This window comes from Strix uralensis, chromosome 2, assembly GCF_047716275.1.
Source record: "Strix uralensis isolate ZFMK-TIS-50842 chromosome 2, bStrUra1, whole genome shotgun sequence".
NCBI classification, from domain to species: Eukaryota; Metazoa; Chordata; class Aves; order Strigiformes; family Strigidae; genus Strix; species Strix uralensis.
The window spans coordinates 69,353,994-69,366,921 of NC_133973.1; the positions used below are offsets into that span (position 1 = coordinate 69,353,994).

Below are 12,928 nucleotides of genomic sequence, written 5' to 3' on the forward strand. Positions count from 1 at the left end.
TCAATATAATGCTTATTTCTTTAAAGTGCTTGAAATCCTCAAATGAAAGGTTTACATAAAAAATACCAAACAATATTGGTAGGGTTTTTGTATGGCTTCTATTTCAGAATGGTGCATTTAGTTGCTGATGGGTAGGTACATTTTACTGTTAAAATTTAGAAAAGAAGTAACTCGTTTCTAAAATAGCAAAAACCATATGACCAGTATTAGAAAAGAAAGTGTGGTCTATCTGTAATTGTATGTAACTTAAATGAGTATCTTTGCATTAGCTGTAGTTGAAGTAGATTTGCTTGAGAAGGCTTTAAGACACAATGAGATCTTATGACATAACAGCTATTGCAGAGAGCATTAGCAAACAAACACTGAAAAAGTTCAAAGGAAGAAAAGATCAACCTAACTTTGGGGGTATAGGAGGAAATGAAATGGTATGATTTTGCTATAAGAAGAGGTAGTAATTCATAACAATGTTCCTGTGAGTGTTTGCTGAGTGTTGAATTTAAGTCTTGTGAAAAGTTGTGGTTATTATCCAGTAGATCACCAAGAGAAATCCTTAAATATATGTACTTTGTGTCAAAACCATAAGCGGAGAAATTAAATTTCTTTGAAGTGTGCAGATAAATCTTTCCCACAAGTCGTTAAGGGAGGATAGACTAGATGTTAAAAAGGGGAAAAGGGTGTCAGAGGAGCAGAACTTCAACTTTTGAACAGGGAAGGAATAGGTTAAGGTGTTAATTTAGATGTTTCAAATCTTCTGAGCTTGTAAGAATGTCACACCAGTTAGAGAACTGGCTGATGAAAATTTGTGGACGTCAAATGGAGTATTAGAAGACTAAAAAAAATGTGGTCCTTTATTTTCAAGAGGGAAAGAGTTGTACAGCCATCAACTTAATGTCAGTTCTCTAAATAAGTAAATAGATCCTGAAACAATCTATGATCAAACCGTGGGAAGCACAAAGCAGAAACCAATGCAGTAAATACTAGCGTATGTTAATCATAAATTCTCAAGTCAGTCTCATTTCTACTACAGAAAGGTAACAGGCATTGCTGATAGAGGAGTAATAGTTTTATATATATATATGGATTCAATTAGAAATTTTTTATACACTTTTGCGTGCCATTTTCATGATCATATTAGGAAAGTATAACATAAATATAATGTGGTTGGTGTAAAGCTGTAGTGAGACAGTAGTTCACAGTAAAGTCGAAGGAATGTACATAGTGGATTCTGGAATATCTTTTCAGTCCAGTATTCAGTATTTTCAATAAGAAGTTTGATGGTGAGAAAGAGCACATTATTAAATTTGAAGAAAATAGCAAGTGAGGGGGAATTTCACGAATGCTGAAAAGGAACATTAGGGTTAAAATTGATGTTGACAAATTGAAGATATGGTAGGTCTGAAAAAAAACAGTATACTATTCAGAAGGTGTGAGTGTACAGTATTGCATTTGAATAGAAATATCAGCTACAGAAATAGAGGATGATGAGTGGATGCATGGGTTATACAGGATGAATTGAGGGTGAATGTGCCAATCTTCAGCTACATAAAAGGCTGCAACAAAGAGGAAGAAACTAATATTTTTTTCATGTCTGTTGTAGAGAAGTAGTAGTAGTAGTAAGGGAAAATTAAAGGAAAAACTAAATCTAACAAAAATAGTTAAGCATGCAAACAGGTAGATTGGTAAGGCTACAGTGTTTCCAGTATTGGAGGAGTTAAGAACAGACTAGGCAAACATCTGGCAGGAGTGAAATGGTATAGTGTGTTATGATGTGGATGACACCGCCTGATTTGAATATGGAAGTGAATTGCTCAGACATCCTGGCATCACCTACAACCCTGTGGCTTAACAAATGAATTGGTTCTACTTACCTTTTAGATTAATTTTTCTCTACTGATTTTTCCTAGAGGAGCTACTGAACTTCAAATAAAGGTCTTAACTGTGTATGTAGAAAATGAAAGTGAAACATTCCATATGATGTGTTAGGGTGCACTCAATTGTATGTTGGCAGCATCAGCATGTTTACTGATATGAAAAGGGGATCTGTCATTTCATACAAACCGGGGGTGCTTTAGATTGGGTATTAGGAGAAATTTCTTCACTGAAAGGGTTGTCAGGCATTGGAACAGGCTGCCCAGAGAAGTGGTTGAGTCAGCATCCCGGGAGGTATTTAAAAGATGTGCAGCTGTGGCGCTTAGGGACATGGTTTAGCAGTGGACTTGGCAGTGCTAGGTTAACAGTTGGACTTGATGTTCTTAAAGGTCTTTTCCAACCTGTAATGTCTGGTTAATACTCAAGGATCACCTCCTCCAAGCTCAGCAGTGATGCATTCCGACAAGGAGGAAGTCAAGCAAAAACATGAGCATGGATGAACAAGGAGCCACTGGATAAGCTCAGACACAAAAAGGAGGCCTACAGAGGGTGGAAGCAAGGACAGATAGCCTGGGAGGAATACAGAGAAATTGAGCAGCCAGGGATCAGGTTAGGAAGGCCAGAATCGGGCCAGGGACATCAAGGGCAGCAAGAAAAGCTTCTATAGTTACATTGGTGATAAAAGGAAGACTAGGGAAGATGTAGGCTTTCTCCATGAGGAAACGGTAGACCAAGTTACCCGGGACATGGAGAAGGCTGAGGTACTCAATGACTTTTTTGCCTCAGTCTTCATTGGCAAGTGCTTCAGCCACACCTCCCAAGCCACAGAAGGCAAAGGCAGGGACTGGGAGAAGGAAGAACCTCCCACTGTAGGAGATCAGGTTTAAGACCATCTAAGGAACCTGAAGGTGCACAAGTCCATGGGACCTGATGAGATGCATCCACAGGTCCTGAGGCTACTGGCAGATGAAGTGGCTAAGCCACTCTCCGTCATATTTGAGAAGTCATGGCAGTCCAGTGCAGTTCCCCCTGACTGGAAAAGGGGAAACACAACCCCCATTTTTAAAAAGGGGAAAAAAGGAAGACCTGGGGAACTACAGGCCAGTCAGTCTCATCTTTGTGCCTGGCAAGATCGTGGAGCAGATCCTCCTGGAAACTGTGCTAGGGGACATGGAAAATAAGGAGGTGATTGGTGACAGCAAACATGGCTTCACTAAGGGCAAATAGTGCCTGACAAATCTGGTGGCCTTCTATGATGGGTTTACGGTGTTGGTGGATAAGGGAAGAGAAACTGATGTCATCTACCTGGACTTGTGCAAAGCATTTGACACTGTCCCACACGGCATCCTTGTCTCTAAATGGGAGAGACCTGGATTTGATGGATGCACCACTCAGAGGCTAAGGAATTGGCTGGATGGTCACACTTAAAAGAGTTGAGGTCAACGGCTTGATATCCAAGTGGAGACCAGTGACAAGTTGCATTCCTCAGGAGTTGGTGTTGGGATGGTGCTGTTTAACACCTTTATTGGAGACAACACCTTTGTTTGCTGACAACACCAAGCTGTGTGCTGCAGTTGACACGCTGGAGCGAAGGGATGCCATCCAGAGGGACCTTGACAGGCTTGAGACGTGGGACTGTGCAAACCTCATGAAGTTCAACAAGGCCAAGTGCAAGATCCTGCACATGGGTCGGGGCAATCCCAAGCACAAATACAGGCTGGGCAAAGAGTAGATTGAGAGCAGCCCTGAGGAGGAGCACTTGAGGGTATTAATGGATGGAAAACTGAATATGAGCCAGCAATGTGCACTTGCATCCCAGAAAGCCAACCGTATCCTGGGCTGCATCAAGAGAAGTGTGGCCAGCTGGCTGAAGGAGGTGATTGTCCCCCTCTACTCTACTCTCGTGAGACCCCACCTGGAGTACTGTGTCTGCTCTGGGGCCCCCAAAGTAAAAAGAACATGGACCTGTTCAAGTGAGTCCAGAGGAGGGTCATGATGATGATCAGGGTGCTGGAGCACCTCACTTTTGAGGACAGGCTGAGAGTTGGGGTTGTTCAGCCTGGAGAAGAGAAGGCTCCAGGGAGACCTTATAGCAGCCTTCCAGTGCTTAAAGGGGCCTACAGGAAAGATGGGTAGGGACTCTATCAGGGATTGTAGTGACAGGAAAAGGGGTAACAGTTTTAAACTGAAAGAGGGTAGATTTCAATTGGACATAAGTAAGAAATTCTTCACTGTGAGGGTGGTGAGACACTGGCACAGGTTGCCCAGAGAAGCTGTGGCTGCCCCCTCCCTGACAGTGTTCAAGGCCAGGTTGGACGTGGCTTTGAGCAACCTGGTCTAGTGGAAGGTGTCCCTGCCCATGACAGGGGAGTTGGAACTAGATGGTCTTTAAGGTCCCTTCCAACCCAAACCATTCTGTGATTCCGTGAAAACAGAATCACAATTTTTTGTAACTATACGGAAGAATAAGCTGTAAATGAAAGCTTGATTTTAGTTCACAACATTTCCCACATCTTACTTGTTTGAGAACTGTGTGTAATGATAAAATCTGTTTTGGTTAGAATCTGGAAGGAATAAGAGCAATAGGCTGTGCACGTTGCTCTCAGTTTCTTTGTAGATTCTTCTTAATATGCAGTGTGGATGTTGTTTTTCTCACTACTTGTTGAATGTGCAAATTTGGCCATGCAGAATTACAAACTTGTTCTTTGTAAGTTTGTCCTATTATTTTAATACTAAAATGGAACTTAGCTTAAAATTGTTTCTAAAATAGTGTCTTCTAAATCACATTTTTAAATTTTATATTTCTATAGCAACACGAGGCAGAAGTTAAACAGCTGACAGAAGCCTTGAGAGAAATAACTAAAGAAAATAGGAGGCTGAAGTCGTCATTTGGCACCTTGAAGGAAATGAATGACTCTTTAAGAAAACAGGTAAAATTAGTTATTTCCTATTATCAGTAATTTTACAAGTTACAGTTTAAAACAATTTAAAATGTTTGAACAGTTTAAGTTTGCAAAATTGCTGATTTTTTGTTTCTGTAAGACAAGAATTGTATGAGTGACTGAAAGTACTTTGCACACCTTTTTCTAGTACTTGAAATTTAGCCTCTCTGATCTTTTACCGTATAAAAAAAGTTAGACTTACTCCTCTGACCCACTAGCAACAGCTAATTGTTAGGAAGGACAAATCCATGTCCTCTCTGAAGCAAACTGAGAACAGATGGAGAGAAAGTGTTTTACAACATAATAGAATCCACCCTGTGCTGAATTGCTGTAGGATGTATATTTCTAAGTTCATGTTTGCTCAGTATTTTCAGTTATTTTTACAAATGTTAATTAAGGCAGTATTTTCTCAGTTCTTAAACTGAAACAGTGGTTCATCATAACAGAGAGTAAGAATTTTCATCTCACGTGATTGTTAAGACTGACCTAAAATGCTGACCCACAAATTGCTATCTAAACTATTTGACCTTTGTTTATTCATTGAATTAATTACAGTCCTGATAGTCTGAGTACAATAAAAATCTACAGCAGAGCCTTATTCTTTCTTTTAGAGAAGGTCAGACCTAACTCCTGGAATGTTGATGGTTCTGGTGCAACCCATCTGTCTCTCTATTTCCTCTCACTATAAAATCTTTGCATTTCTGTGCAAACTGGAGGCTTTGTGATAATCATGCTGTTCATTGTTGTATGCATAGAGCATGTTTCTCATATTTTAATGGAGGTTAAAGTGTTCCTCATCTTTTCTCACAGAGCAAACCATTTTCAGCATGGTCAGTAACTGTTTCATTCTGCAGAGAAGAAAACTTTCACCCTCCCCATTAACAAGGCTATTGGCCCATTCTTGAAATGTGCGCTCCAATTTTATTTCACTTCCTAATGAAAAGTAATTAAATGTGTAGTGTCTGTGTATCTACAGTGGCATTGTAGGGCTTATTCTTCCCCTGCAAACGGAAAGGTTGGGCTGTAGGTCAACAAAGAACTACTGCTGTCTTCTTTTTTCTGGAACAGGTTGCCCAGAGAGGTGGTGGAGTCTGACCTTGGAGATACTTAAAAGCTGTCTGGACATAGTCCTGGGCAGCCGGCTCTTGGTGGCCCTGCTTGAGCTGAGGGCTTGGACCAGGTGACCTCCAGAGGTGCCTGCCAATTTCAACCAGTCTGTGATTCTGTCATTTGTTGAGGAGATGGATGATGATTTTGTTTCTATCCCTTTATGTACTCAGAAGAAAAAACTTGAACTTTAATAGTTTAGCTGCTCAGCAACCATATCAAATTATTTCAATGTGATAATCAAGTCAAGAAGTGAGTTTTGAATTTACAGATACTTTAATATTTTCCGATTCTTGCAGTTAACTGATGTAACTGAGTTGAACAAGAAGCTGGAAGGTCAAGCAAGAAAAGTACAAGCTCGTTTAGAGAATCTACAAGTAAGGTTTGTTCTTACATGTACCTTCTTCCTTTATAGGTAACAAGTGAAATATAATTTATTGTTACATTTTGTTGTAGAGGAAGCATGAATTTTTAATGGTACAGAAGTCTAAGGACATATGTCAAGTGGTGCAACAAAGTAAACCTGTCAAGCAAGAAAAAGTGATGGTAACATCAAAAATTGCTAAGGTAAGAACTGGACAAAGCAAAAGGCTCGTTCAAAAGACATTAGGCGGTGGAACATTCTCTGTGTATCTGCTAGAAATTAGAAAATATAACTTCCAATTTGATGAGTGAATTAGTTACAGTGAGAAAAGATACAGATTATAGTGAGGGAAAACAGGCAATTAACAAAGAATTAAGCTTGTTTCTAAAAATAAGTCTGTTGGATTTCATATTTTTATTTATGTGGTCATATTTTTATTTATGTCCTCTTCCTGTCACATCATCTGTCAGATCTGTCACCATCTTACACTGTAACTGGTTTCTTTTGCTCTGTCAGAGCAAATCTTAAACTCATTCTGGTTACTGCTACAGTACAGCACTGTTCTTAGGAATAACACCAGCTACGAAGTAGTCAGTCAGAAGTATCAGATAAAGAATTTTAATTTTCTAAGACAACAGTGATTGTACTACTGTTATTTTTTTTAGAAATAGTCTTTAATAAGGGAAGGAGAGTAAACGCAGTGTTCATACACAGTTCCAAAACGATCACCTTGTTTTCCTTAAAATATCTTCTTATATCACTTAATGAAATGCTTTCTGTCTCCATGTTGTTCCATTTAGTAACAAGTCCTCTGGTAGTACTCTTGCCAACATCTCCCAACTGGTAATGATTTTCTCCAGCTAGAGGCTAAACTGTGAAATGGGAAAGAGATATTCGCACCATCCTACTTAATTAATCTACATCAGATGCCTTAAAACTGTGCTGTCTATATATAGCCATCATATTTCTCTGTTTACATAGGTTTTAGTGTACTTTGGTTGCAAGTGAAATGTAAACAGTATCAGGAGTTATACTTCTGAGTGAAGAGGAAAACAATTATCCGAAGGTAGATACAGGAAAACTTTTAAAGTCTTTAGGGAACTGTTTGTGCAGCCTGTCTTCAGGTACCTCTGGATATCTTTCATAGAGTATTTCACTGCAGTGTAGTACAGGGACAGAATGACAGCTTCATGAAGTCTTTGTTCTTTTTCTAACAATGCTAGTTACCCTGTTAAATTTTAGCAACAGTGGATTGTATGAAATAAAGCAAAGGAGGTCCAGTGCCTTGAGATAAGAATTTCCACATGCAAAGGACATTAAAGCTTTGGTTTCTCCTGTAATTCTTTTGGCCAGAATTATAAAATTGAGTGATTGTGTATGTGAAAATTTTTTCTCAGGCCGTTTATAACCATTTGTCTAAGTACAAAATAAATTACGTACATAAGTTTTTCAAACGCAGAAACCATCACAAATAGTACCTGTTCTGCAGTGGGGAGGGGAATGAGGTGTGTGAGAGAGAGCGAAACGATGCAGGGTTCTTTCTAGATCTCTGTAAGAAAGGTCTGACAACTAATGGCTTAATGAAACAGCTGTTTTAATATGACAGAGTAAGAGGAGGAATATAGATAGCAAGTAAATCTTACATCCCTTCAGATGCTGGGAACCGGATGGGTTTTTCCCAGGGCACGCTGAGCAGGTCCTGTACATGGAGAGAAGCTCCTCCATTTTGGTCCTTCAAGCTATTATGTAATTTTCTTACAAGGAAACAACTCTATTCATGAAGGACATTCACAGGAGAAGTTCTTATTGCCCTTTTAGAGAAAGGCAAGGTCAGGCAGGAGGAACGATCACTGGTACCAAGTGGGAGCTGCCTCCAGGCTCTTGTTACAGTGAGCTGGCTGAGTTTATCCTCCAGCCAAGCACAGGATAAACTGTACAGTTGATTGATCCGTGCAGCACAGCACAGGCTGCACCTACTCAGATTAGCTGTGATGTGGATCTCTTGATTCTTTGGTGTACAGTAGTCTCCAGGTCAGGATCATCACCTTCCACCCCTTGATCCACATACAGTTTACCTTTCCCAGAGATATTAGAAATTACAGGTTATTACTGAGATTATATTCTCAAACCCTAGGCACAAGGCCCAACAGAGCACACACAGCCTGTTCAAGATCAATATTTCCTTGAATATACCATTTTCTACAGGCTCCCAATACAGTAACTTACCTCCCAGGTTTTATCAGGCTTTATTTCATCAGATTTTATCATCCTTTAAATTATGCATAATATTTCAGAACTAATGTACTGTCATATTTCAGTCTGTTACTATTTTGGCTTAGAAAAATCATTAACTTGAAAGCTGAAATATCTGATGATGTGGATGTATTACAGCTACCATTGAATTCACAAGTTTATGAGCTCTTAACTTTTCTTATGGATTGGATCTCAGATCAGCACCTTAGCAAAATAAAAATACAAGAAGAAAGAGAGGACAGTCATAAACTTTTGGTTACCCAGACCTCCAAAAAAACCTGCACCCAGGAAAGGTGTATGAAGGTAAATGGGTTTGGATTGTTTGCTTGTGTTAATATGTTTTCAGATTTATGGGTTTTTTAAAATGATTCTGATAATATAACAAGTCAGCCTGTTTTATACGTGTTTTGGATACAGTAATTAAAATCACTGCTAATAAGTCCAAATCCATTCTGGCAGTGAGATATAATAGATAATTTGTCATTTGTAAAGCATACAGTTCATTTTTAAGGAAGAGTGTGGCGTTCAGTCTCAACTTGAGAGTTTCAGCATTTTATTTCAAGTCACTCTGTCAGACGATAATTTGTCTTATGTTTTATGTGTAATTCTGTGCATAATTCCTTTTTTCTAAGGAGATGAACATGTCTAATTGAAAATATTTTGATGCCTATATTAAAGTTTCAATTTATTACTGATGAAAGGTGATACTATGTTATACTTGTAACGCTTTTATTGTTTTCTTTCTGGGGATACCAAGGTTTGGAAGTCAGTGAGGTGTTCAGAAAATCTTTTACTGTTTTTCTTCATTATATTAAAGATTTATAGTATTGGGATTGGATTTACTGAGATTGAGCTCACATGTTCTATCTCCACTTTTACATGTAAACCTCTGTAAAATTTAAAATCTGTGTATGTGTGTAATTCTGTTACCTGTACTGGATCTGCCCAGTGAGTATTTGCATATTTAATCTGTAAAACTCCAAGTGGAAGTTGGGAGTTTTGTTTGTTCATTTTTCATTTATGGTTAGCTTATACATTAGTTTGATACACCATGTAATTTTACTTTTGTATATTTTTACAGCTTTTGCCTATAGCTTCTGAGCAGCTCCAGTGGATGCCATTTGTGAATCCTAAACTACACATGCCTGTGATTAAATTTATTTACTGGTCTATAAGACAGCTAGACACTGGTATTCAGGTAAAACAAGTCCACTTGCAGTATGGTTTTTTTAAAACTAAATTCACAAAAGATATTAATGGATTTTGTGTTTTAAATACATGTGAAAAGTGGATGTTTTCAAGTAGTATATATAAAAGAAACTCTGCTGTCTGTGCAAGGCATGAATTTATAGTGTTTACCATAGGTGGCAAATGAAAAGAATAAATTCTTTTTCAAGTTAAGCTTAAATTTTGCATTGTGTATCTAAACATAGTTTTCGTAAGTATGTGATCTCTGTTGTGGTATCTAAGCATCTCAGAAATTATATTTTTACAAATGTATTTACAAAACTTTTGCACTAGAAAAGGCAATATTTTTAGGTTAACTTTATGCATGAGATTTATTGAAATTGATGGAAATGTGTGGCAAAGCAGTAAGAAATTTTGATTTTTCTGTTCTTTGCTCAGTGTCTAACAACCAGATATTCCTTACTGCTTTGACTAGACTGCTATAAGAAAATATTTAGCAGTATAATAAAGAAGAAGACAGTAGCTGTACTATAAAGATTCAGTATAGTGCATAGTGCTGTCAGCAGTGCTTTTGTTAAAGCAAAAGGTAGGAAACTGTAAATATTTGAGTTTAAATTCAACAGAATAATATGCTGTTGGTTTCAGTGTTAACAAGAAACTATATGTTAAATGAGCATATTGTGAAATTTGATTCTGAAGTAATGTTTCTGTATAGTTTATGATGAAAAGTCTAATAGTTCTTACCTGTACAGTGTTCTTAAGACTCATGTTTAGACCTTGATTCTGTAAATGCTTTTACAGGACATAACTTCAGGCAACCTTACAAAATGGAGTTGACTGAAGCTGAGCTTGTTCTGGAACCAGAAGCAACTTAAATAATGTCAGCATATCAGGGGCCCTCACTAACTAGTCTCTTTGAGAAGTGTGTGTTGATAAGGCACCGTGATAATGTTGTTCAACTGCTTTCTGTTCAGCTGTACAGATTGCATTCCAATATATGGTCAAACCATTTGCTACTTAATATTTAATCACTAGGGGAACATATGTATCTCTATGTAGTACACAGGATTTCAATGTGGTTTAATGTTTACACTAACTGCATGCATTGTTTGAAGCAGCATGCAACAATGACATCAACAATGAGGAGACTTGGCGAAGATATTTTCAAAGGCGTAGTAAATAAGAGAAACCCACAATGTTCTGAACAGTCTACAGAGAGTAAACCGAAATCGGCAGCTTTCTTTAAGAGTTCCTGTATGCCTTTGAGGTTTCTGTCAACTTTAATTGTGCTTAAAACAGTGACACAAGGCAAGTTCTGATTTTTTCATATTTATTTTTTTATTACAGTCATGTGCCTGGACAAAAAACATTTCAGTGATATTGTAGAGTCTATTATGCTTTATTAGTGAAAAGTGTGTTTAGTTGAGTTTTATTATCTTGTGAAGCAAAATATACTGGAAACAAATATGAATCTTGCTATTATTCATTTCATGTTGGAATTTGTGTTCCTTTTAATATGACAACTTCTTGTCAGACAAATCAACATTTCTGAAGAAGGGGAAAAGATGTTGGTAATTCTGTCAAACTACAGCAGTGATTGGATTGCCAAGATCTTAGCTGCATAGAGTGGCATATCTAATTGCTCTTTTACAAACTGAAATAAGTAGCAGATTTTGCATGGTTCTAGAATTTCACTGTCCTGTTTAAGCTAGTAGGTTGTTTACCTGTCCCCTGAAAGGCTCATCAGCTGCAGTGTCAAGTGTTTCTTTTCTGACATAGTTAGTTACAAGTTAGCTGCATTTTTCTTTATAGATAAATCTGATGTTCACAGGAATTTCTAATGTATCTGTAGTCACCTAGAGAAAGCCACTTGTGTAGTGGATTATAATTCTTAGATTGAATTGTGATACAATATATGTCCTGAAATAGCTTTCCCTTGGTCTAAGTTTAGTATACAGTTCATACTCCAGCCCTTACCTGTCTGATGCTCCCCTCTTCTCCTGCCGAGTCTTGCACTGCAAATGGCTATCCATAAACATAATCAACATTGAAAAATGCTACTCTGTGAAACTGTCAGTTCTTGATATGATTGTCTGTTCAGATTTCCCTGTTAAATAGACTAATTTACAAAGGTACCATGTTCTGTTTAACTAAAAATGTTTTAGACTTCAAAACTACCTGTCTAGCATGAAAAGTAGCCTTTTTATCCAAAGTCTTCCAAAATTCCTATGTTGATGTAGTATAGTAACATACTTTGTTAACAAGGCAAAAGCAAACAAGGTTTTATCAGGAGAGAACACAGCTCTGAAAATAGTGACTTCTGCTTCAGATCATGACAGGTTACTCCACTTGTGCAGTTTTCAAGATGCTGTGGCAAATCTCCTCAGTGGGACCTTCTTTGAAAACTGGTATGATCTGAAAAGACTAAAACATTTTCTTTGAAGTGATGACAAAAGTGAACTGTTTCTTGTGAGCTCTGAGTGTTGAGCACACTGAGAAGAGGCACAAACTCAGATTTTTAATGCTTTCCTTCCTTATCCTTTTGACATAGAGACTGGCGTACACTTTTCTGTTAGAAGCCAGAAAAGAAAAACCTTCAATCAATCTGATATATAGAGATATTTTAAAATTAACTCACAGATTAACTTTGGTCATTTAAACAAATTCTTAGCTATTTCTAATTTATATAGGACTTGTTTGAAACTTCAACTGGTTTGTTAACTGCCGCCTTCTCTCTTCAAGGGAGAAAGGGAACAAGAGGTGTTGCAGATCCTTTTTATGGAAATCAGGCAGAAAACACTAACTATATACCATTAAAAGCAAGTGTAAGAGTTGATTACTGCCTACCTGCAGCAGCTCAGGAGTACTGTGGTGCTGCATAACTGGGATTTTCTGCAAGAATAAGTTTTACAAGGATAGCATAAGAATGAATGTCTCTATAACCCTTTTCCAACTCTTTGTGATACTAACCACTTATTTTTCCCTTTTCAAAGACATCTTGAAAGTACAGATCATTTTAATAGCAAATAATTGTTCAGTGGGGTTACAATTGAGCAATCTAACCTAACTTCAGAGATGGTCCTACTTTGGGCAGGAGGGTTGGACTAGATTCAAACCTAAATTATGCCATGATTCTATTTTTGCAATCTTTTGTTTTCAGCATGGTTTGTGTTTTAAAATGTCTTTACTAGTAACACATCCCCTC

At 37.7% G+C, this 12,928-nt stretch overlaps 1 protein-coding gene across 7 annotated transcripts in view; it reads left to right on the forward strand.

Moving 5' to 3' along the window:
• Positions 1–12,928, forward strand: part of CCDC138 (coiled-coil domain containing 138) — a 42,590-nt gene that overhangs the window by 7,827 nt on the left and 21,835 nt on the right. For 6 of the 7 annotated variants that reach the window (XR_012627581.1, XM_074859154.1, XM_074859155.1 and 3 more), the window contains 6 exons: positions 4,680–4,799; positions 6,218–6,295; positions 6,375–6,485; positions 8,674–8,838; positions 9,617–9,733; positions 10,842–11,031. Coding sequence is in view for 6 of the 7 variants with exons in the window: in XM_074859154.1 (XP_074715255.1) it covers positions 4,680–4,799; positions 6,218–6,295; positions 6,375–6,485; positions 8,674–8,838; positions 9,617–9,733; positions 10,842–11,031 (781 nt within the window). In the remaining variant the exon portion in view is untranslated. Of the gene's footprint in view, positions 1–4,679; positions 4,800–6,217; positions 6,296–6,333; positions 6,486–8,673; positions 8,839–9,616; positions 9,734–10,841; positions 11,032–12,928 lie in introns of those variants that run through there. The other variant, XM_074859160.1, reaches the window with a different exon arrangement.